General features: G+C 49.9%; 2 protein-coding genes across 2 annotated transcripts in view; both read right to left on the reverse strand.

Annotated features, from left to right (window-relative positions):
• Positions 1 to 682: 682 nt before the first annotated feature.
• LOC128058803 (coiled-coil domain-containing protein 24-like) lies at positions 683 to 3,883 on the reverse strand. The gene is given in 8 exon segments (XM_052651273.1): positions 683 to 869; positions 953 to 1,031; positions 1,161 to 1,230; positions 1,720 to 1,774; positions 2,366 to 2,443; positions 3,132 to 3,248; positions 3,384 to 3,542; positions 3,723 to 3,883. Coding segments are annotated over 8 exon segments (906 nt in total).
• A 9,771-nt stretch (positions 3,884 to 13,654) lies between these two features.
• Positions 13,655 to 25,796, reverse strand: part of LOC128058040 (neuroendocrine convertase 2-like) — a 58,659-nt gene continuing 46,517 nt past the window's right edge. Inside the window, 2 exon segments of the mRNA XM_052650423.1 lie at positions 13,655 to 14,141; positions 17,819 to 18,046. Of these exon segments, the coding sequence (XP_052506383.1) occupies positions 13,655 to 14,141; positions 17,819 to 18,046 (715 nt within the window).

The following is a 25,796-nucleotide window of genomic DNA, read 5'->3' on the forward strand; positions in this document are numbered from 1 at the left end:
CAGAGCCCTGGGGAAGTGGACTCTAAACGACACCCCGTTGCCCTACCATCGCCAGGCTAAAGCCCAGTCTTCCCGAACTGGGCTACCCTTGTTCACGTGCCAAATTGCCCCAGCCCGTGTGTCCCAACCACTCTCTGGAGACAAAACTCCTTCCCCTAAGCCCTGCAGTGTCTGTGTGTCCGTCCTCTGTGCCCCTCTGTGCAGTGACAGTCCTGGAAGAGCCGCCTCTAATCCTCTGTAGCAATAACAGTGTGCCTCCCACCCCCAACCATCTGCGTACCACTAGGATTTTAAAGTCCATAGGTTTTAATGAAATTTCTATTCCTGTTTCTGAGCTGCTGCTGTGCTTTGTCTGGGTCCTCCAGGGGGACATGAGTCAGGGTTGGGACAAGACCTCCTCCTCCCAGGCCTTTGGGGGGATGCCTGGGAGGAGAAAGGCCAGAGGCTGTGACAGTCAGGACCGGACACTGAGGTCCTGGTGAGAAGGTAGGGTGGGGGCAGACAGACAGACAGACTGACAGCAGTGGAATCCTGGGGAGGGCTCATCCTAGACTAGATGTGAAGTGGGCTGGACGCTGGCAGCTGAAAGAGAGCAGTAGCAGACAGGACGAGTTCCATCGGAAGCTGAAGCCTCCTTCCTGAGCAGCCCTTCAGGTTGGGGCCTGGGGCGCTGCACTGGACATCAGAGCAGAAGCTGGCCTTTTCCCGAGGAGGCACTGACTCTTCCATCCCCAGTGGCAGGTTTGGGGCAGCGTTCCAGAGGGGGAGCAGGCAGGCAGCACTGGAGAAGCCTGGCCCAAACTCCAGCAGCCCCATGGAGGCAAGGCAGGAGTCGGGTGCCCCGGCTGGAGGACTCCAAGAGCTGTGGCCTGAATGGGAAGGAGTAGCTGTGAGGGGACCGTGGCCTGCCACTCAGCCTGCCGCATCCAGCTGTCTGTCTGCTCTGGGTTACCTGTGCCTGGGGGAGAAATAGGAAGGCCTCAGGGGTGCCTGAAGCTGCTGTTGCATGGCTGCCTTCTGTCCCTTTAGCTCTGGAGGAGAGGTTCTGCCTGAGACACAGCACCCAGTCTTCCAGGCTGTGTTACAATAGCAAGGTGGGACGGGGTGGGGGCAAGTGGGAGCGGAGCGCTGGGTGCTCTGGGGCCTGCTAGGGTCCTCACCTGCCAGGGTGGGCTCTAGGTTTGCCTCAGAGGGCTGAGGGGCCCCTGAATACTCGTTTTCCAGGCAGTGCTGCAGGGAGAGCTGGCTCAGTACCTGGCTTTACGGCAGGGACAGGGCAGGACTGGGCAGGGTGCCCAGGCCAGAATCCCCACGGTGGGGCGCAGGAACCAGCCCGTGCAGTCTCTTCCTCCCAACCACCTGGGGGGACTCCTGAGAGGAACACCAGCCTCTCCCTGAAAAGCTGAGCTTGGCAAGGGAGTGGCAGGCCTGAACCCAGACTTGGGGAAGAGAAGGAGGCAAAAGACCTAGGCAGACCCAACAGTTGATCTAAAAGTGCTGACCTCGGACTTAGGGACTCAACTGGAATATGGGTTCACGTACTTAAGGATCACACACGTAAGTGTACACACAGGAAAAACGGACCCAGGGTTCACACAACCTCTGCAGGCAGAGAACACAGAGACACATGTGTGTGAATCTCACACCCTGGGTGAGACACTGGTGCGTCTACGCTCAGCAGAAGGGCTGGGGGCAGGGTGGCCCAGGATTGCAGCTTACCTGCAGGATGGGAATCTCCCTCTCTAGCGCATGGCACTCTTCCTCTAGGCGGGCCCTGGGACATGGACAGTGCAGCACCGGAGGCAGCGCTGCAGACCCGGGCGTCAGCGGAGCCCTGCATGAGGTCCCCACCTCTGGCCACCCTAGGAGCCTCCTCTAGGCCCTCCTATCTCAGTCCACCTCTGCCTCTGTTGCCCGCATGCTGTTCCAGCACAGCCTTGCAGCCCTGCCAGCCTCTTCCTGGGCAGGGTGTGTCCTCTCTCCTTGCCCGCCTCCCAGGGCCCACCCTGAGGAGCAGCATTCTCTCTTCTACATGATATGACTAGACTTGTGGGTCCTCCTGCCTCCATTCTCTCCTGCGTCACAGCCCTGCCCCTGCTTTAAAAACTCTTCTGTGTGTCATCTCTTCCCTACCTCCCAGGATAAAAGTCCTCAGGCCAAGGCCCCTGTAGGCATCTGTACTTGACTGATTCCTGGCAGCAACCTCATCAGCATCCTGCCCTTTCCACCTCAGCCCCACTCTCCTGGGTCTCCCAGCCAGGTGTGTTCACTCCCTTCTCCTCCCAGTAGTCCCAGTACATCAGGGTCCATCCACAGTCCCACCCTCCCTGTCTCCACCTTCACTGCACACACTTGGGGGCCTCACCGCAGGTGTCCAGCAGCCTGGTCAGTGTGGGCCACGTTCAGCTGGTCCTTGATGATGCTGAGGTCCCAGTGACAGCTGCTGGCAGATGAAGTGAACCTCACTCTCCCATGCTGCTTCACCCCAGGCCTTCAGGACACAAACGCCAGTTCTCCTAGACAATTTTGTGCTTTCTCACAAAGGCAACACAACATGGCACTAAAAGGAGATCTGGAGCCTGGGATTGCGCATGGGTTCTGCCACCTTTTCCTTGGTGTGAGTCTGGGAAAGTCAATCATCCTTTATGAGCTTTAGTATCCTCATCTGCAAAATGGGGACATTACCCCCTTCATAAGGACGTGTGAGACATAAGTTGCTACCATTCAGTGATGAACACGCTGCTGCTGATTTATCTCATTCAGTCCCTGGCCCTCTTTAACCCAGTCCTCACAGCCTGGCTATCCCAGCCTGAGGGACACCTGACCCCTGGATGAAGTCCTTCCTTCCACTCATATCTGCGTGTACTTCTCCCTCTTCCTGCAAAGCGCTTCTCTTTGTATCTGTCTGGAAATCTGTTCCTCGTACTCTAAAAGCCAGCTCGAACCAAGCTCCCAGGATTGACACATGTTTCCTGGGCCTCTGCAGCCCTCATGGGCTGACTTCTACCACAGGTGGCTGTAGAAGTGTCAGTCCCAGACCAGGAACTCCTCCATGCCCGCAGGTGGGACCTACCAGCTGGCTGGGGTCCTTTGCCCAGCAAGGACAGATCCCGCCTCTCCTACTACTATACCTGGGTTCACCAGCTCTCATCTGGAATATCTCCTGTTCTGGCAAATCACACCTGGGCTCCTCCAAGGCAAAGCGCAGGACCCTGGGGCTATACTGGACCCAAGCTTGAGTCTGGTCCCTGCAGAAGATGCATAAAGGCAATTCAGGGGCTCCTTCCAGGGAACCACAGGAAAGGCGACCCTGGCCCCCAGTTGCCAGGCTAGCCCATCTGAGTTCTGGAGACAGGGCCCAGACCCAGGTCTGGAGCTCCAACCTGCCCTCACAGATGGCCTTCCGGCGGAGACCTTGGAGCAGCTGCCGCAGTTCCTGGCACACAAGATCTCTTAAGAGGGGCGGTGGTGCCAGAAGGGAGGAGAGGTCAGAGGTGGGGCGCGATCCAGAGGCTTGGATAGATCACTACCTGCAAGGAGAGCTGGGGCACCTCGGTGACTGCGGAGGGAAGTGAAGGGAGGCAAGGAAGCTGGGGGAATGAGGGGCCGGGCAGTTAAATTGGAGAGGACTGGGCGGACAGTGAGATCCGACAAGAGCTCGAGAGTTACTGGGCAGGACTAGGGACCCCTAGAAGGTGAGAAAAGCATCCGAGTCGTGGGACAGGTCTGCCGTGGGGCCCACCTTCCTACGCCCCGCCTCTGCCCGTAGCTCCAGGCTCAGATCCACTGTCGTCTCCCCTAGAATCCTCTTCACTTCGGGCCGCTTCGGGAGCGGAACATGCTCTTCCACCAGCTCCCACAGCGACTGGGAGTCCCCAGGCATGGCCCGCCAACGCCGCTGCCCCCCAGACGCGCGGTCGCACCTTGGACCTGCGGGACCCACAGCTCGGAGCGCTGGGTTACTGGTATACTACTGGTCGCCCAGGGCCGGGCACACCCCCGACGCCTCGCCAGCTTCCGGGTCTCACAGGCCAGCCTCCAGCCTGTCCCTCGGACCGGCCTCTCCCAAGCCTCATTCCGTTCCGTCGCCCGTCCCCACGACTAGAGTTGCTCGGTCCGGAGCCGCTGGCCTCTGGCGCCCTCTTCTGCTCTACTACTGATCGACTGTCGGAGGCCCTGGTTTCAGGTCGCGGCCCCGGGAGCCAGGAGGCCCTAGCCCCGCCTCTTCCGCGCGGCCGTCTCCCGGGAAACGGGGCCCTCAACTCAAGCCCCGCCCCCAGAGGGACCCGGCTCCGCCCATTCCAGGGCGGTGCCGGCTGGCAAAGCCCAACCCACAGCCGTGGTAGGTGGTTTCGCAGTCTCAACCGTGCACCACCCAGACTCCAAGCACCTTTCATCCCTGGGCACCTTTAGACTCCAGGGCAGGTGAAAGAACCGAGAAATATGAGCCCGGTGGGTTTATTACTTCCGTGCCTTTTCTGGGGCAGGAACGGACTAGGCTGTTCAAGGAAGACAAATAAAGGGGGGAGTGTGGGAGAATCCGGAGGCGGGGAGGAAGGCGGTAGGTCCAGGGGGACCAAGGGGCCAGATGAGCAGCGTCTCATGGAGCCCCCGTTGCTTGAAGCCAGGGTTGCAGTGTGAAGTGCAGGGAAGCCTGCGGTGAGCGCCTTGGGGTCTGGGCGGGCTCTCTGACCCTCGACGCCCCGCTCCCCCTGCCCCCCTGCCCGTTCCCCCTGCCCCAGCGCCCCACTCGGTCATTTTCCTGGCTGCTCCTCTGCACTTTTCCTACCTGGTCTGTTTTCCCCGGGAGAGCTGCAGAATGGGTTCATTTCCTGGGCTTTCCTTTCCTGAGGTCTCTGAAAACAAGCACTGAAGTTTGTATAAAAAAGATAACACAGGGGCCCAAAGCAGGTTCCCCAACAACATGGATGACAGGAGAACGCTGTAGCTTTGCCAAACACTGAGACCCCAGAGTGCTAGTGCTTGGAATGACTGGTCCGGACTGCTGTATCAGGGAGCAGGAGGAGGCTGGTCTCCTCTTTGACTCAGCCTCAAGCCCAGGACCGAGACTGTCCAGAGCCACCTCCTCCATAAAGAAACTGCCTCCCAGTTGCCAGGACCTACCATTTTCCAAGCGTTTGAGTCACGGTGACCAGTAACAGCTGTTGTTTCAGCTGCACTTAGGAGCTGGCCCCCAGGTTGGTCCTGCCGCCCTCGCCGGTCTGGCTCAGGCCCCCGCGTGTCTGGTTCAGGCACAAGCAGCAGAGCAGGCACGTGTGACTCTGCCAGGGGTTCTTGCAGCCCCAGGAGTGAGCTCGGCCCACACACTGGGCAGGCTGGCAGTACTGGGGCTCTGAGAGTGGCCCTCATCTAGAATGGTGATGCCCAGGTGCATGGACTCCCCAGCTCTCTTGCGCCTCTGTTGGGACCACCCGGAGGCTTGTTGTACATGGTCTCCAGTGGGTGTCAGCTGCAGATGCGGGTGGAGAGACCCACTCATCCCTGTGGCCCAAATGGGACCCCTCCTCTTCTGTCCCACTGCCTACTTCCCTACATAAAGATGATTCCTTCCAAATAAATGACTTGACCTTGACTCCTGTCTCAGAGTCAGCTTCTGAGATGGCTGGTTGGCATCTGCCCAGCAAACACCGCTCCTTCCCCACTGCTGGGTAGGGGCAGCCCTGATCTTGTCCTGAGGAGCTGCTCTTTCACACAAGTTACAGCCCTGATCAGACCCACGAGACACCCCGCCTTCCTCTCACTGTGGGTGGGCAAGTGTCCCAAACCAGACCCACTGCTGGAATAGGAGATCCAAGTCCAGCGGAGCCAAGATGAACATGAAGGAGCCGCCCTGTGATCGGGGAGTCCTGATGTGGTCCCCATGGTCCGCACTATGCCTCCCGGTCCCGGGGCTCGCTACAGCCTCTGTCCCTTTCCAGGCTGGTTCAGGCTGGCTCTTTAGGCTTCCCTTCAGTTCTGAGTGCTACACTGCCTGTTTTGGACATGCAGCTTCCGTGTCTTTATGAGTCAGAATTCGTTTCTGTTCTTGCAACCCCAGAGATCCCCAAGAAAATCTCCAGTGAAGGAGGTTTGGTATCAAGGTGGGGATTCATGGAGGTTTCAGTTAGGTGGGATTGCCCCCAGGCAGACCCTAAACAAGATCTCAGGTGCTGGTGGTTTATAGAGTGGTGATCACAGGGTCTGGGCATGCTATTAGAAAGCCCTGGCTCTTAGCGCCAAGCCAGCCTGTCTATGCTCCGGTGGGTGCCAGGGGTGTGAAGCTGCGGTCTTGTCCCTGATATGCCATCATCCCCCTGGTAGGGGAGAGGGAAGGCGAGAAGAGAGAGACTGTGGTCCTCATTTGCTACTTCATCCTGGTCATGGCACTTCCTTCCCTGAGCAACAGCTGAAGCCAGTTCCCAGTCTTTCCAACATCTGCAGAAGCGGCCTCACTACAGTCCCCTCAGAGGCCTGGCTCTTCCAGGGCGTCCTGCCAGGGGTGCTCACGCCCCACCTCTGGGTGGCACCCCCTGCTAGGGGTGGTGATGTCTGTCCCCCACATCCAGCAAGCCTGCTTGTTCGATGCAGGTGCTTGGTCCATGTGGTGCATTAGTGGTCTCTTCTGCTTTTCTAATTAAGAAGATAATGCTTCTCTATACTCTGCTTATAGTGCTTTTGGAGAAGGAAAAGGCTACCCACTCCAGTATTCTTGCCTGAGAAATCCCATGGACTGAGAAGCCTGGTGGGCTACAGTGCATGAGATCGCAGAGTCAGACATGACTTAGCAACTAAACAACAGCAAATAGTGCCTTATACTCAGTTCTGTCTGTTAATATCACCAGTGGTGTTTCAGGCTGCACTAACTTCAGGCTATTGCTTTGTGCTCCACTTGGAGGGAAGAGGCCAGGTAGAGCATCATCAGTCATCCCTACAGGAGATGAGGAAGCTGGGGTGTCTGTGGACCAGCTCCCCCTCCTTCTCCAGGTGAGCATGGCTCTGGGGCACTGATTCTCTGGCTTTTCTGCCTATTGCACGTGAGGTCCTGTGCACCTCTGCAGCCAGAGGACACCCCCAACAGAGAGAGCATGCTTGGTGTGAATGGTGACCTATGGGGCTGTCCGAGGAGAGAGATACAGGGTAAAGGTTGGAAAACTTTTTCTTTTTCTGCCAGATTATAGGCTGTTCGGGCTCTTTTGTATTAATAACTACTCAACTCTGCCATGTTAGCCTCAAAACAGCCACAGACAACACAAAAGCAAATAGATGTGATGGCTTTCAATAAAACTGTATTTGCAAAACAAGAATATTTACATTTATATACCAGGCAGGGGGCTAGATTGGGCCCTGGTCTGTAGTTTGCTGATCCCTGCTGTAGGGCACACGCACCAACAAAGTCTCATAAAAAAGTCAACTTGCATCAGAAGATACGGCTTACCTGGCATTGCTGCTGGTTTTGTCCCTTTCTTTTTCATGTTGGAAAATTCCATTTAGGTCTCTCCTTGACTTGAAGCTTTATCGTAAGAAAGAATCTCCAAGCAACCATTATGATCAAATTTATCCTAAAGTACTGCATCCTGGGCTTGTAGTTGGACCGTTGGTGGTGAGTAAAGTCACCTCAAAGCTTGTATGGCACTTGGCACATTGATGATGAAGAGCATCGTTCAAGTACCACAGTTACTGCAAATGCTTGGCTCTGATCCCTCGTGCTTGGATGAAAGCAAATAAATGCCACAGAGAAACCATGCGGACCTATGTTTTACTCACATAAATGGGGTTTTGAGTGGAGATGTATATTCTATCAGGAGATACATCCTTCGTCAATAACTCACCTTCACCTGCATGCTAGCATGCTTGTGACAGGGAGTTACCTGGCAGCTTATCTGTCACCTGTGGCCAGTTCCAGGACATAGGGTCAAAAAAGAAAAAGAGAAGTTGCAGTCTCTGTCTTCCATCCAGCTTGGAGAAGCCCATGGCTGTCCTCTTGGGTGAACCAGGACATCTTTCAGGGCACTAGGACCTGAGACTGCCACGCTGGGATTGTGAAGGTGGGGTGGCCTGAAGCCATCCAGGTGGGAACTGGTGGAACTTAGTTCACTTTAGAACTAAGGAATTCCCAGCCTCATTTGGCTGTTTGGGCATCTAAAACCCTGTGGGCTGAGATTTCTAATCACCGCCATCCCATCCCAAACTGCCCAGGACTGAATATTAGCGTCTTCATCTCTGGGGCTGGGCGCATTTCTCCATCGTCAGTTTATTCTATCCCCAGATTGACAGTGCATGTCTTCTCAGTTCTAGAAGAAAAATGAAGCTGGCAGGCTAGCTTGGGAAATTTACCTCAGGTCAGATTTTGATTCCTGGCCCCTTGTAAGCTCAAAACCAAATTCAACAGAGAGGTGCTTGAACCCAAGGAAAGGAACTCTTGGCAATGAAATGCACAAGAGACCAGTGGACCAACTCAAGTAGGAGTTGATTAATTTGTAAAGCAAAGAGGGAGCCTCTTTCCTAGACGTCCAGGTGCTGGTCACCCTCTCGCCCGGTGCCAGTGTCCTTGGGAAGCTGAATAAGGTGTTGGGAGGCTGTGCGTGGGCTTGGATTCACCGTTGGCAGGTGGAGGGGTTTCCAGGAGCTCGCCTAGGGCTGGCCTCCCTGTGCCCGGTCCTCAACTGACGTCAGTTCTTCAGAGGCTAGAATCCCCCTTTATACCGGCCTCTGTGTTCCCCTACACTGAGCACTCAGATACTGTCCCCAGCTTCCATCATGACTCTGCACTTCCCAAGCTCTCACGTGCTGCATGCCCGCCGCTCCCCCGCCGCTCCCCTGCCGCCCCACCGCAACTGCAACTGGTCCTTCTTTGACAGAAGACCACATGGCAGCTACAATCAAATCACCTTCGCTGGCCCAAGACCCAGCCTGTGCTTGTGTTTACGGCAAACTCCCAGTGTTTTACAGCCCCCTTGTCCTCTCTCACTGCCAGTGTCTCTAATCTTGGCATTCTGAGTTCTAGAAATTTCTATCAAATTAGACTCTTTTTTTTTTTAATTTTAAAATCTTTAATTCTTACATGTGTTCCCAAACATGAACCCCCCTCCCACCTCCCTCCCCAATCCAAAAACTTACTCTGGCTATGAGTTCACCAATCCTCCTGATGCACTTTTCTCTCTAAATAGGAAATGCTTGGCTGTGTTTCCTAAACATTTTGTAACGTGTGGTTCTCAGGTGATGCCAACCCATGAAGGCATCACTCTCATGAAAACCACTCTTCATAATTTATAAGTGACGGCAACAATGATGCATGGTAGTGAGTCTGTAAGAATTATCAGTTTTTTAAAAAATATTTTTTGATGTGACTATTTTTAAAGTCTTTACCGAATTTGTTACAATATCACTTCTGTTGCATGTTTTGGTTTTTTGGCCCTGAGTCATGTGTGGTCTTAGCTCCACAACCAGGAGATTGAACCTTCAGCCCCTACATTGGAAGATGAAGTCTTAACGACTGAACCACCAGGGTAGTCCCAAGAATTATCAGTTTTTAAATTTTATCTTTGGAAAATCATTCTTTGGACTTAAGTGTTGAAAAGCAGCATTCAGTCTGTCAAAAGATCAGATTGAATCTTATGCATTTCAGCATGAAATTAAAAGATGCTTACTCCTTGGAAGAAAAGTTATGACCAACCTAGATAGCATATTCATAAGCAAACACATTACTTTGCTGACTAAGGTCCGTCTAGTCAAGGCTATGGTTTTTCCTGTGGTCATGTATGGATGTGAGAGTTGGACTGTGAAGAAGGCTGAACACCGAAGAATTGATGCTTTTGAACTGTGGTGTTGGAGAAGACTCTTGAGAGTCCCTTGGACTGCAAGGAGATCCAACCAGTCCATTCTGAAGGAGATCAGCCCTGGGATTTCTTTGGAAGGAATGATGCTAAAGCTGAAGCTCCAGTACTTTGGCCACCTCCTGCAAAGAGTTGACTCATTGGCAAAGACTCTGATGCTGGGAGGGATCGGGGGCAGGAGGAGAAGGGAACGACAGAGGATGAGATGGCTGGATGGCATCACTGACTCGATGGACGTGTGTCTGAGTGAACTCCGGGAGTTGGTGATGGACAGGGAGGCCTGGTGTGCTGCGATTCATGGGGTCGCAAAGAGTCAGACACGACTGAGTGACTGAACTGAACTGAACTGAACTGATGTGTTTTTAGCCACAGGTTTTTTTTAAAGATTTTACTAGTTGGGTTTTGTAAGTAGTGGATCACAGGACAAAACTGAAAATTGTTTTTACAACAAATATGATAAATGTAAGATGTTTGTATTTTTATAAATAACTCTCCAGATTTGCTAGAATAGTGTGTGGTCACATGGGTGGAGCCATTTGAGAGACTTTTCATGAACAGGTTTCCATGTAAATCATTATGTAAGAATATGTTTTAAGGGATTATCAAGTCCTCTCTGTGGTAGAGACCCCGGTGCTCACTGAGGATTCTACTAGTTGTCCTGTTATCTCTCAGTTGCTTCCTGTGTAGCAGCATCATTGACCAGGACTGGCCAGCGCACACTATGTCAAATGACTTGTGCGTCTCCTCCATACTGAACGTAGAAGAGGGTGTGAGCGTTCATGGGTTCTTTCTCTTGCCCACTGACCGTCACAGCCTCGTGCTGTTATGCCAAACCTAAGGGTGAAGGTTGGAGCAGCCTGAATCTCTGAGTCACTCCATGGCAATCTATGGTCTTGGGGAGTTACCCAGATCCTCTATGAAATTTGTGTAAATGATAAACACACCTTTGTTGTGTGAGACCTCTGACATCTCAGGGCTCTTTTACTACAGTAGTACTGGTCTAGCTTGGCGAATATATTCTAGAAGAGCGTTCTGAAAGATCTTCGGCCATGACTCCAATAAGAAATGTAGTACAAATACACTCAGACACACACACACATTTCTGGAAAAAACAAATCAGGAAACAATTGTTATTGTTAATATGCATATCTGTTATTATGCTATCCTACTCTACTCCAAAATGCTGGTTTTAACTTCCTAAATTTATATGACAACTGCCAGTGTGGTATAACCTGAGTCTGAAAACTGCTGCTGTAGATCATGATTTGTGTATGGTTTATTTGCTAATTTTAAATCTTTCATGCATATTTATGAAAGCAAGCTTCTTAGCTCTTTCTCTGGCAACTTTTAATTTTCTCTCCCAGAATGGATGGAAGTGTTGTTATGTAATACATATCACATCCCACATAATTTCTGGAAGGTAATGTTTTATTGTTGAATCTCCTAATTTACATCATGTATTTTTAAATTTACTTGTAAAATGTTGTCACAGGGAATAACAATGTCAACGTGATTATTATTTTATTTTATTTTTTTAAAATAAATGACTATAAATAACTATCTCTTGCATTAGAATCAGGATATCATAAAAACCTCACTAGCTGAACATATTTTAGTGTTAATACTGATGCAAAAAATGGAATAGAGACCAGATATTTTTAAACAGCACTATATATATTTTATGTACTGTATACTCATATCAAAACTTGCCATATCTATTAAGAAGCTGATAAGTTACTCTCTAATTTCATAAATTAGACCACAACTGTGAAAATATGGACAACCATTTTGTTTCTGTGCTGCTATATAAGATACTTAAAGTTTATACAGAAAGGTGCAAAATCACAGAGGTGAAGTAATGGGAATTCATGAACATTTCACCTGAATTTCCACTGGCCTTTTTCTTCAGCCAGAATCATTTATTATCCTCTGAATATGCTTTTAGAAATGAATGTGTTTCTTCAGTAAATACACATACACACATTTTAGGTATAGGTGTGTATATACAGTTATACAAGTGTATATAAAGATATATACACATATATACACACGTATATTAGTCTACATATGTATATATATTTCTGTGTGCACTTAAACATACATGCACACTTAATGTCCTTTGGTTTATTTTTAGACTGTTAATGAGAAATGAAATTTTGATGATTTCCATTTATTTTTGCTTTAAGTTTAAACTGGTTTAAAAAGACCTTTGCAACATGTAATAAATTTCTTTTAAAAATCATAAATATTATTACATCATAAAGCATTCTGTAGAGAAGATCATATGGTGTTAGAGAAGGTAGAAATCCATGCCAACATGGGAGAAAAGAAAGAACATGGGTTTTCCAGGCTTTTCCGCCTTCAAGGAAGGGCCCTCCTGCTCTGTGTTGCCAACTTAGAGGTGAGGAACTCCAGGCTGCTCCCACGGGAAGGGAGAAATGTAGCCAGAAGGGGTGGATCAGTTCTTGGGAATCAAATCAAACCAACACATCAGTTCTGGGGTGTCGGGTGGGTACTGGTGAGCTATTCCTTGGGTAGGAGAACAAAGTGACAGCCTCTAAGAAAGCCTTTCTACTTGGTGATAAGATGCTGTCTCTGGGGGTGACCGGGGGAAGGGGGCATGTCACCTTTGGGTTGCAGGTTAAAGCCCTCCTGGACTGCTTGGCTGCCACAATTGTAGCTGACTGTAGTGGTTTCCGTGCGAAGGGCTTCTGCCTCCTTTGGGTCTCAAGTTACGGGGAGATGAGCTGGCTTTTCCCCCTTCCGTGGGAAGGGGCTCCATACAAATGGGGGTTCCTGTGAAGTGGCTGCCCACCTCTCCAAACCTGACCCCTTGCCTTCACATACCTCTTCCAGAACAGAGGCCATTTCCCCAACTCATCAACTGCAGAAGCTGTTTTCCTCCAATTATGTATGGAAAGCTCTAGAAAATGCTCACCTTCTCTCCCCTCCATCAGATTAAGAAGCCCCAGAGCAGCGTCAGAAAGGAACATCCCTGTGCTAAGAACTACTAAGCTACTCTTTCCTGGATGTGTCTCCATCCTGCCTTCCTTTTTTTTTTTTCTTTTGCATAACTATGGGAGGAGCCCATAGTTATGGGGGTGGAGAAAGGCTAGGCACATGGAGAGTGAAGGGGGCATCTCCCAGAGTTTACCATAACTCAGAGCAGCGGCTGATGAAAAGGCAGCCAGGCCACTGAGACCTTATGCCTATTACACTGGCGAGCGAGACAAGCTACAGTGCTGACTGTGGTGGCGCGATTTCCTGTGTCCATGCTTTTGGACTCTCTCCTCCCCATCTGGTAACTAGGGGACCTTGTGATTCACGCCACCTTCATTTACATCCCTGGAAAATCTTGCTAAAAGTCAACACATCTCTCCCCGAAGGATTTACAGCATTTGGGCTTGAAGAGACTCAGAGCTCACCTCTGTCATAAACCTGGCTCCTCCTTTTACATAACGGGTCCTCCCTTGAGATCGTGAATAAAACATCCTTGGAGTCCCCAGGCCTGGCTTATTTAAATGCATTCTCTTCTCTTCTATGAAAGAAATGGAGGGGGAGAGCTGTCCTGGGTTGGTTGGCACAATATCACCTATCTGAAGGATAGAAATGAAGACCTTGGAGTCACAAACAGGACAGAGGTGTGGGTGGGAGCACTGTATTTAGGGCACAGAATAGAAAAGGTTGCTTCCATGGGAGTGAAAAGAATCACTGACAGTGAGCAAAGCTTCAGATCTAGACGTGGGCATCGCTGGTGTAGGGAGAGGGTGACTGCTAGGCGCCTGGAGGGGGCGGTGGGGACAGGGGAGGGGGCCCGGGAGCTAGTCCTTGCCAAGGATGCTCTTCAGGCTTCTCTGCACCGCCTCGTCCAGCTCTTCCTCCAGCTCCTCCTTCTTGGACATGGCCAGCTTGGACTGGTAATCCCGCACCACCTGGTCAATGTAGGGGGCACTCTGCGTGCCGTGCAGCATCAGCGTCCACTCCTTCAGCACCCACTTCTGGGGTGCACTCCCCACAAAGCCCAGCTCTAGGGTCCAGGTGCCCCGGGCATCCTCCCCCCAAGTGTGGGTGGTCATGAAAGGCCACTTGTCGAAGCCCACCTTGGCGTCGTCGTCCCGGGGGCGCCGGCTCAGCAGGATGGACTTGGTGCCCATGGGGGACGTCATGTTGATGTTCAGGTCCCCTCTCCTGGTTGCGTTGACCGTGACAACTGCTTGGACATGCTCCAGGTAGCGGACAAAGTTTTCCTTCCCCTCGCATGCATCGGTCGTGAGCGTCAGCACCAGCTTGCCAGTGGTTGGAATTTTCCTGAGGGCAGAGTGGTGAGGAGATACAGTGAGGGGTGGGGACACTATTCCAGGGTGTTTTGTTGTTTTTTAAAAAAATTTTGGCTGCATCCTGGGGCATGTGGGACCTTAGTTCCCTGACCAAGGATCAAACCCACGCCCCCTGCATTGGAAGTTGGAGTCTTGATCACTGAACTGATTGGGGATTCCTAGGGGTTTTGAAGGCCGCTCTGGGGAGAGCAGGGACTCTGGGGTTAATTATTATACCAGCTGTGTGACCCTGAGAAAGTCACCTGCAGTCTCTGATCTGTTTGGATGTGGGATGCGGCCGATGCAGTTGAGCCCCTTCCCACTTTTCCCAGGTCTCTGCTGGGTTCTCTTGCAGCCTAGGCCCCTGTGGACCCTGATGGCAAAATGTCAGGGATTTGATCTGGAAGGGAAAATGATTGACAGGAGGAGGTGAGTCAATACAGCCTGCATTCCTCACTGCTGGTGGGGACTACTCAGTGTCCCCAGTGGGGTTGAGCCTAGTTGCCCAGGGAAGCGAGGTGCCAGTCAGTGCATCCTCAGTGTCTTCTCTATTGGGTTGCGCTCTCTCCCTGTCTACATCGCCTCCTCCTCACCTGTGTCTCCTGAGATCATCTCTCCAAGAAAACAAAAACAACTGTCAGCACCTAAGTCCCACCAGGGCAACTGAGAGCGAGACAGGAGCTCAGAACTCTTTCTTTCACAGCACTAAGTACTTTGATAAAGAGAAATTATTGCTCAAGTGATTGCTATGACTAGCATAACAATGTGACTGCGGCTCAGAAGGGGCTGGTCATGGCCACACCTGACTGGTATGCGGTTCAGCATGCCCTCCACTCTCTATAGAGCGGCTTCTGCTCTTCAGGTTAACGCTGATTTCCAAATTCACTTAAAATTCAGAGTTTGTTACGACCTTCAGGGGCTTCCCTGGTGGCTCAGATAATAAAGAATCTGCTTGCAATGCGGGAGACCCGGGTTCAATCCCTGGGTGGGAAAGATCCTTTGGAAAAGGGAATGGCAACCCACTCCAGTATTCTTGTCTGGAGAATTCCCATGGACAGAGGAACGTACATGGACTGGTGGGCTACAGTCCATGGGGTTGCAAAGAGTCCAACACCACTGAGCAACTAACACTCTGCTCAAGGAGCTGAGTGGGCAGGGGAGGGTGGGGGCTGAGCCGGACAGGGTGCTGGGGGAACATGCTGTTGCGGGGGCGGGCCAGGCTGCCTCTGCTCACTGACTTGGATGGTCCAGCACAGATGCCTCACAGCCAATTTTATTTTTCCCTTTTATTTTAGTCAAGCACTCTTCATGGATTCTCCTGATAGAGTCTCTTTAGAAAATTGCTTTTCGAGTTGACTGCTTCTCTGGGAAGATGAGCGCTGAGGAGACTCATAAACCCGACAGTTGGCACTCAGGGGCTCCCAGACCCTTTCCGTGCAGCCCAGTGTAGACTTGGCCGCTGCCGGGGGCCGGGGGTGGGGGTGGGGGTGGGGGTCATGGAGCCCTGGGGCCAGCCCCAAAGAAGCTTGATTCCTGGCAGTAAGGGCTGCTTCTGCCAGAGGCCCAGCTGGCCTGGGTGCTGCCCTTGGAACCTCTCTACCCAGCCTCTGAGTTCTTCCAGCATGGCATCTGCCCCAGACCTTGCTCATCAGCACCTGAGATCAAGTTCAGGTGGGGGGGCAGGTGGGCGAGGGGGCAGAGGGCACCCAGGAGACCAGAGCCCTTCCAATAAGGCCCAACCTCCCCCACTCCAAATTTCCCTGGCTGGTCTGACAGCCCTATTGCCTATCACCACTGTTTAGATGCCTTCCTTGTGCCCAGGTGAAGCTGGCTGAATAGTCATTCATTCATTCATCCCACAAATATTGATCCCATGACTGCTAAATTCCAGACGCTGTTCTAGGCCCCGAGGACACACCAGCAAAACAGGAAAGGCTAGGCTCCTGTCCTCGGGAAGCCCAACTGAGTTCATGGTGAAAGTGCTCTCAAGGGAGGGTATATATATATATATATATATATATATATATATATATATATATATAGTTATATATATATATATATATATATATATAGTTATATATATATATATATATATATATATAGTTATGCCTGACTTGGGGCTTCCCTGGTGGCTCAGATGGTAAAGAACCTGCCTGCAACGCAAGAAATGTGGGTTTGATTCCTTGGTGAAGGGAATGGCAACTCACTCCAGTATTCTTGCCTGGAGAATCCCCATGGACAGAGGAGCCTGGCGGCCGATAGTCCATGGGGGCTCAGAGTCTGACATGACTGAGTGACTAACTCTTTCACTTTTCATGACTGACTTGCCTTGATGTATGGCAGAAACCTACACAGCATTGTACAGAATATATTCTCCAATTAAATAAATTTTATAAAAAAGAGCTCTCACGTTTCCTTTCATTAAAATAATGCTTCTGAGACCACCCACAAAATTCAGTCTTCTGGACCTTATCCAAAATCTCAGAAATCAGAACCTCTGAGGAGTAGGGCCTTGAGAGATGTATTTTACCACACAAACCAACACATTTCTATATACTTTCTTTTTCTATTATTTGGGCACACTGTGTGGCTTGTGGGATCTTAGTTCCCCAACCAGGGATCGAAACCAGGTTCCCTGCAGCAGAAGCGCCAAGTTCTAGCCACGGATGACTAGAGAAGTCCCCTTTTTTTTTCTAAGAAATTTCTATATATTTTAAAGTTTAAAATTGCTATCATAGTATATGTGTACATGTGTATTTTGCTGAGAATAAAACTGTCTCAACAGAAGATCACTTGGGAAAGGTAAAATTCTTGATGAATTTGTATAAAGCCCTGTAAGAAACATATAGGCAAGAACATCTATATATATAGTGAGATGAATTTAACCTGAACAACTGAAACATAATAAAAGACTTTTCCAAATTAAAAAAATAACAATAATGCTGCTAACACTGGGTAAGTCCCCAGCTGGCTGTGAGCCTCTGGGACAGTCACACTTCAGGGCTTCAGATTCCTTAACTAACATGAGGGCATTAGACGGCCTATTTCCAGTGTTGCTTCTGGCTCCAAATTCCAGAAAGTATCTGAATTAGGACAGAGCGCTCAGTGCACTTGGACCTGGGAGGGAGACGGTCATTCATCCTGGCATACGCTCTCCGTCTCCCTCCCCCCTCTCCCCAAAAGCACAGAGTGCGAGGATCAACAGAAACCCAGTCTTCCTGTCCGGGGCCATCGCCGAGAACAAGGTCTGATGTCAACACAAACCACGACTAAGTGGAGCCCCAGTGCTCACTCTCCTCGACACTGCGGTTGTGCCACCTTTCTGCTAATTGGGAACGTAAGCCAAGACGCAGCGACTGCACCCTGCTCTCCTCACGCTGCCCACGGCCCCCACCTGCTGTGGCCCAGAGCCTGCAAAGGCACAGATGCTGCAGGGCTTCCGCTTAGCAAAGTCCCTCTTTGTAAATCTCTCCCTCTTGGCAATAGGGATGGAAGTTCCAGGCCCTAGGACTCTGGAGACTAGATACTCTGAAACTGCCCAAAGCTACAGCTCTGCCTGGAAGCTGGCTGTCCCCGAATCAAACCCAGTGCATCTTGGGAGGACACAGAGAGGGCATCTGACACAGCCGCCAGCGCGCTGGCAGCATCTCCGGGGTATTTTCCACTCACTCTGGGTCCTGCACGGAGCCGCCCACGCAGTGGAACCTCTCGGGCACCGTCTTCCAGTCTCTGGCCATTTTCACCATGGCACCCGCGTCTAGGACCCCATAGCCAAAGAGGTGGTTAAACTCCAGGCCGACCCCATTCCTCCGCCACTGATGGACCTCGTCGTGAAGCTGGTTCCGCTTGGAGGTAAGCACAGTCAGATGCTGCATGTCTCTCCAGGTCAGACCCAGGCTGTGGACCAGAGGCAGAGAATTCAAGGACAAGGGCATGGGACAGGGGTGAAGGGAAGGAAAAAGAGATGCAATGACTAAGAGAGCACGTAGACCTCCAGTAAGAGTTTGGAACATGTATGGACCCCCAAGTCAAGGGAGGAGTATCCATGTATTATTTATAATATAGCTATAGCTGTACATCAGTTAAAAGTCTTGCCTTTCTTACTTAAATATATTTCCAGTGCAAAAGCTGACACACACTGGGATGGCTAAAATGAAAAAGGCTGACAGTACCAAGTGCTGACAAAGATGAGGGACAACTGAGTATTTTGCAGAAGGGAGTGTAAATTATTGCAAATACTTTGGAAAATAGTTTGACTCTATCTTTTAATGTTGCCCACGTGCTTAAGCTGTGGCACAGAAATTCCATTTCTAGGTGTGTAGCCAACAGAAATGTGTGCATATATTCACCAGACTATATGTACTGGAAATGTCCATAAGCCCGAACTATGAAGCCCCCGAATGCCCATCCGCAGTAAAGTGAATAAGCCCACTGAGATGTACTTATTGGACATGGAACACTGCACTGCAGTGAGAAGGAACTACAGCTACTCAGAATAACTGGGGGGAAGGGAATGTTGGCCCAGAGAAGGCAGACACAGCGGAGAACACACGAGACGATCACAGTCACTTAAAGAAGGAAACCAGGCACAACGAACGTGTGCTGTCGGAAGTCAGGTTAATGGTGGGTCTTGCCCGGTGGTGTTTGGAAGGGACACAAAGGGCTTCTGGGTGCTAGCTGAGCTTTGTTTTTGGACCCGAGTGTTGGCTACTTGCAAGCATTCCATATGGGAACAGGGGCTGTCAGTTCTTCAAGAGCAGAGACAGCAGCCACAACATCTGTCTCCCCAAGGCCCAGGATGGCCCTCCTTGGCACACTCTTCATTCAGCAAATAGTTGGCTTGCAGAAGTGTCTTTGGAAATTAGTGTCTACTATTACTCAACGTCTATGTTTTTTAAAATATCAGCCAGACTGACTGCATGGGCTATGTATCTGGGTTGCACAGTAAAATCATTTGTGGGACACTTTAGACCAAACCGCTCTGGCCACATCTTAGACTAAGTAAATCAGAATTTCTGGGCAGGGGACCCAGGCTTGGGAAATTGTTACTACTTCTCAGGTCATTCCAGGAGACAGCTGAGGTTGAGAACCAGGTTCTTTATGAATGAAGCTGTCACGAGTGGAAGAGAACAGAAAAGAATGCCAGTGTGACTGTAATATGGGGAAAGTGTGTGTGTGTGTGTGTGTGTGTGTGTGTTATGTGTTGGGTTGGAATGCAAAATGTATTTCTCACTGACAGTCATGGTCAACAATGTTGGAAAAGCCTTGCACTACAGTTCTCCTCAGAATCAAACAATTCAAAGAACATCACTCATTTGATAAAATCTCATCACGGGCAGTTTTCATTGGTTCAGAGCTTTGAATCAGAGCCAGAAGATGCTAGTGATTCATACACTCTTGAAATGTAGACTTTCAGGTTTTAAGGAGAAAGTTTCAAGGAAAGTCAATGCTTATTTGAGAAATTTAAGAACATATTTATTTTGGACATATGGTCCCCTGGACATGTGGACTAGGTTAATAGTGTGAAATTTCCTGATGTTGATTGTGGCTAAAAGCTCAGTGCTTTGGTGGAACAGGATTCTGAATTCATTTAACCCAAAAATGTTGATAAACCCAAAAAGTGTTGATAAACCCAGAAAGTGTTGATAACCCCGAAGTGTGGGTAAACTGCTAACTTCAGGGTGATCAGAGGGCTGGCTGGCAGGTGGAGTAGCTCTCACCTTGGCAAGGGGTTCTGCCACAGTAATGTGCTATGCTTCCTGAAGGACCCCGTTAGACCTTTCTCCGTGCATTTACTCTCACGGGGCACATGAGAGAGAAAGAATGTGTTAGAACAAGGATGTTCTCATGTCTAAACTAAATCAGAGCAAGGCCCATACTCCAGCATCAGAATTTGTGACACCGGTTGAACAACCATTTGCTTATGCCTGAAAAGTAACACTGAGTCCCTCCTATTTTTGCATTCTGAGCAACTTCTGAACTGACAGGCGATATGCATATACGCTAAGTTACTTCAGCCGTGTCTGATTCTTTGTGACCCCAGGCTCCTCTCCATGGGATTCTCCAGGCAAGAATACTGGAGTGGGTTGCCATGCTCTTCTCCAGGGGATCTTCCCAACCCAGGGGTCAAACTCATGTCTCTTATGTTTCCTGCATTGGCAGGCGGGTTCTTTATCACTGGCACCGCCTGAGAAGGCCTGACAGAGACAGTGTGTTAGTAGCTTAGTTGTGTCCAACTCTTTGGGACCCTGTGGACTGTAGCCTGCCAGGCTCCTCTGTCCATGGAATTGTCCAGGCAAGAATACTGGAATGGGCTGGTAGTCCCTTCTTCAGGGGGATCTTCCTGACCCAGGGATCGAACCCGTGTCTCCTGCTTTGCAGGCAGATTATTGACTGTCTGAGCCACCAGAGAAGCCCCATTGTGTAAAACAGGGATCTCACAACCTGCTTCAAGCTTTAATCCTACTACGGCAGCTCAAGGGTTGTAGGTAACACCTATTAACTTATACAAAATAAATGTACAGAATACCTACAGTATGGAAGTCACTGTGTTCAGTGTTATAGGCAAGGAATGGTCATGCTTTTAAATACTTTATGTAAGAGTTGGAAAAGTAAGGCAGACCTACGGAAAAGCACTGCGCAGTGAAGTGATTCTATGAGCATCTATTGAGTGTGTATCATGTCCAGGCTCTGCACTAGTTCTGAGCAGGCTGTGGAAAGGTCTCAGAGCCTATAGGCTGGGGGGCAGACAGACAGACAGCTCAATATTTTAAAAGGGGGGAGCTGAGCTCCCTCCCTGTCATGCCGAGGGAGCCAACAATGGGGTCCCGGAGTTATCCCAAGGAGAGCATCTCACAGAGTGTGGACCAGCTTTGGAACCATGTGGGGGCCTGTGACAGACATGGATTCCTGGTCTCAACCTCAGGTCTCTGGCATCGGACCTCCTGGAGGCTGTGGGCCTGAGGATGCACACTTAGGACAGCACCCGGGTGATGCTTCTGTACACGGGGTTTGAGAACACGGGTCTGAGATGGTGGTTCACAGCCTTGGCTGCACGTGTGGACAGCGTGAACACAACAATGACGTCAGACAGGACCCAGAATTGTTGCTTCCGTGGACCTGTCCATACATCTGCCAAAGGCTTGAAGGATCCAGAGGCGGGAGAAGGCAAGCATTACTCAGGTGATAAACTTTAAAAAGCACAGGAGGTCAGGAGCCCCGAGTGTCAGGGAGGGAGAGCCAGGGACTGAGGCAGGAGAGAACCACATGTTAGAACATCAGAACTTTATCTGAGGCACAGATATGAAGGCAGAGGCGCTTGAGCCGATCTTTAGAAACATCACCCAGAGAAGGAATTAAGATGTGTGGGACTGGAAGGAAGTAATGTTTAACAGCAGTATGGAGGAATCTCTCAGACATAATGTTGAACCAAAATGCCCAGACTGATACTTAGGTGATTGTCTGTTTCCTAATTTGGGTGCTGGTTACATGGATGTGTAAGGCCTCCCTGGTGGCTCAGATGTTAAAGAGTCCGCCTGCAATGCAGGTGATATGAGTTCGATCCCTGGGTGGAGAAGATTCCCTGGAGAAGGAAATGGCTACCCACTCCAGCCTGGAGAATCCCGTGGACAGAGGAGCCTGGTGGCCTACAGTCCATTGGGTCTCAGAGAGTCAGACATGTCTGAGCGACTAACACCAATACTACATGGATGTGTTAACTTTATACGGAGTCTTTGAGCTTTCCCTAACATGTGTGCACTTGTCTCTGAGTCTATTATACTTTGATGGGGCTTACATGAGAAAATCATTCCTTGGAAGTCACTTTCGGAAACACTGCTCTAGCCGGGAACATGGGCTGCTTTACTATTGATGGTTCTCCTGGGCCATAATTTTGCCTCCTTATGATCCCCTCAGAACCCCAAGTAAGTCTGGGGTCATGGAGAGAACCCCACAAATGGGAAGGTAGCTGTGTGTGTGTGTGTGTGTGTGTGCTAAGTCACTTCAGTTCAGTTCAGTTCAGTCACTCAGTTGTGTCCGACTCTGCGACCCCATGAATCGCAGCACGCCAGGCCTCCCTGTCCATCAACAACCCCCGGAGTTCACTCAGACTCACGTCCATCGAGTCAGTGATGCCATCCAGCCACCTCATCCTCTGTCATCCCCTTCTCCTGCCCCCAATCCCTCCCAGCATCAGTCTTTTCCAATGAGTCAACTCTTCGCATGAGGTGTCCAAAGTACTGGAGCTTCAGCTTTAGCATCATTCCTTCCAAAGAAATCCCAGGGTTAATCTCCTTCAGAATGGACTGGTTGGATCTCCTTGCAGTCCAAGGGACTCTCAAGAGTCTTCTCCAACACCACAGTTCAAAAGCATCAGTTCTTCGGTGCTCAGCCTTCTTCACAGTCCAACTCTCACATCCATACATGACCACAGGAAAAACCATAGCCTTGACTAGATGGACCTTAGTCGGCAAAGTAATGTCTCTGCTTTTGAATATGCTGTCTAGGTTGGTCCTAACTTTTCTTCCAAGGAGTAAGCATCTTTTAATTTCATAGCTGCAGTCACCATCTGCACTGATTTTGGAGTCCAAAAAAATACAGTCTGACACTGTTTCCACTGTTTCCCCATCTATTTGCCATGAAGTGATGGGACAAGATGCCATGATCTTAGTTTTCTGAATGTTGAGCTTTAAGCCAACTTTTCACTCTCCTCTTTCACTTTCATCAAGAGACTTTTGAGTTCCTCTTCACTTTCTGCCATAAGGGTGGTGTCATCTGCATATCTGAGGTTATTGATATTTCTCCTGGCAATCTTGATTCCAGCCGTGTTTCTTCTAGTCCAGTGTTTCTCTTGATGTACTCTGCATTTAAGTTAAATAAGCAGGGTGACAATATACAGCCTTGATGTACTCCTTTTCCTAATTGGGTCCAGTCTGTTATTCCATGTCCAGTTCTAACTGTTGCTTCCTGACCTGCATATAGGTTTCTCAAAAGACAGGTCAGGTGGTCTGGTATTCCCATCTCTTTCAGAATTTTCCACAGTTTATTGTGATCCACACAGTCAAAGGCTTTGGCATAGTCAATAAAGCAGAAATGGATGTTTTTCTGGAACTCTCTTGCTTTTTCCATGATCCAGCAGATGTTGGCAATTTGATCTCTGGTTCCTCTGCCTTTTCTAAAACCAGCTTGAACATCAGGAAGTTCACGGTTCACGTATTGCTGAAGCCTGCCGTGGATATTTTTGAGCATTACTTTACTAGCATGTGAGATGAGTGCAATTGTGCAGTAGTTTGAGCATTCTTTGGCATTGCCTTTCTTTGGGATTGGAATGAAAACTGACCTTTTCCAGTCCTGTGGCCACTGCTGAGTTTTCCAAACTTGTTGGCATATTGAGTGCAGCACTTTCACAGCATCATCTTTCAGGATTTGAAAGAGCTCAACTGGAATTCCATCACCTCCACTAGCTTTGTTTGTAGTGATGCTTTCTAAGGCCCACTTGACTTCACATTCCAGGATGTCTGGTTCTAGATGAGTGATCACACCATCGTGGTTAACTGGGTCGTGAAGATCTTTTCTGTACAGTTCTTCTGTGTATTCTTGCCACATCTTCTTAATATCTTCTGCTTCTGTTAGGTCCATACCATTTCTGTCCTTTATCCAGCCCATCTTTGCATGAAATGTTCCCTTGGTATCTTTAATTTTCTTGAAGAGATCTCTAGTCTTTCCCATTATGTTGTTTTCCTCTATTTCTTTGACTGGGGATAGAAGCAAGGTCCGATGCTGTAAAGAGCAATAAGTCATTTCAGTTGTGTCCAACTCTCTGCAACCCTGTGGACTGCAGCCCTCCAGATTCCTCTATCCAAGGGATTCTCCAGGCAAGAACACTGGAGCGCGTTGGCATTCCCTCCTCCAGGGGGTCTTCCTGACCTGGGACTGAACCTGCATCTCTTGCATCTCCTGCATTGGCAGGCGGGTTCTTTACCACTAGCGCCACCCAACCCCCACTAGAGATATCCTGCGAAACTTCTCTAATATTGGACTCCCTGGGAAATGTGAGCAATGATCGCTGGGGAATCAAGAAGGTATTTTCTGGCATTTGGCAGAAAAGCATTTTATGAGATTAAACAACAAGGTGATGACTGGTCAGGACAGAGGACTGGGTTCCCTTTGTCCCCTGGAGCCACAGAGATGGTCCTTCTCCCTCTCTCATGGTCCTGATGGGCAGATGTTTTAGACAGGATAATTTGTTTTCTGCTTTCAGGTTGTTTTGGAAAAGCTTTCCCGTTGGCCCTCCGAGTGGGAAACAGCCCTGACTGCTGCCACATATGTCCCCAAGGACTCCCAGGTGCCTCGTCTGAACACAAAGAGAGGTGAGCTGCAGGAAGTGTTCACAAAGAGAGCCTTCTGGCCTCCTTCCTCTGGGCTCTCTCCCGGGGCTATTTCATGCTGATCAGAGGTTTTAACTCCTGGCTTTGTTGTTGTTCAATCGCTCAGCGGTTTCTGACTCTTTGCAACCCCATGGACTGCAGCACATCAAGCTTCCCTATCCTTCACTATCTCTGGGAGTTTGCTCAAACTCTTGTCCACTGAGTCCGTGATTCCATTCAGCCATCTCATTCTCTGTCGACCCCTTCTCCTCCTGCCCTCAATCTTTTCCAGCATCAGGATCTTTTTCAATGAGTCAGCTCTTCGCATCAGGTGGCCAAAGTATTGGAGCTTCAGCTTCATCCTTCCAATGAATATTGGAGCCCTTTTGCTCACTGAAAAGTCTTGGGATTTACCACCCCAGGAAGGGCTTATGCAGCCCACTCCCTTGTCTTGATTTGGAATAAACTCTGAGGCAAGATTTGCATTCCAGAACTCCCCCTGGAGTCAGGCTGAGGCCAGAACCTTTGGAATAGCATCCTTGCTTAGATCCTTTCCCATCTCTAACCTGCTTCCTCTCTTTCCCAATGGTCTCTGCTGGGAGCCCATTCTAAATGAATTGCACCAAACTCTAATCTCAGAGTTTCCAACCCAGGTGGCTGGTGTTCTAAGAAATCTGAGGACTGGCTTCCAAGATGGGTTTGAACCACCTACTACCAGGTATCATTTTTTCCCCCTGTTTATGGCAAGAGAGTGCTCAGTTGATGACCACTGCTCCAAAATGAAGTATGCTTAAGCAGCGACTGCGTTCTTTTCTGTAAGGAAAGCTGCCCAGTGTGGTAAAGAATGAGGAATAACTACTGCAGAGCCCACAGATCTGTTGAAAGGTCCAGCAGCCTGCTCAAGCACGTTGATGGATCTAGATTGCACTTGGTTGGCATATAGGATTCCTAGGTAGCTCAGTGGTAAAGAACTCGCCTGCCAATGCAGGAGACATAAGAGATGTGGGTTCGATCCCTAGGTCGGGAAGATCCCCTGGAGGAGGAGGGCATGGCAACCCACTCCAGTATTCTTGCCTGGAGAATCCCATGGACAGAGGAGCCTGGTAGGCTAAGCTGTTGGCATATATGCCTGGGCAAGTGCCTTTTTGCTTGTCAGAATCCAGGGAGACTTTAAGGCGAGTTCTACCCTCTTCGATTTAAGGGGAGACAAGAAACTCCTTCTTATTCCCTGTCCTCTGTGAGACTCTGTGGCAGGAGCAGCCTCCCTCTGCTTGTCTGCTCCC

This window comes from Budorcas taxicolor, chromosome 13, assembly GCF_023091745.1.
Source record: "Budorcas taxicolor isolate Tak-1 chromosome 13, Takin1.1, whole genome shotgun sequence".
NCBI classification, from domain to species: Eukaryota; Metazoa; Chordata; class Mammalia; order Artiodactyla; family Bovidae; genus Budorcas; species Budorcas taxicolor.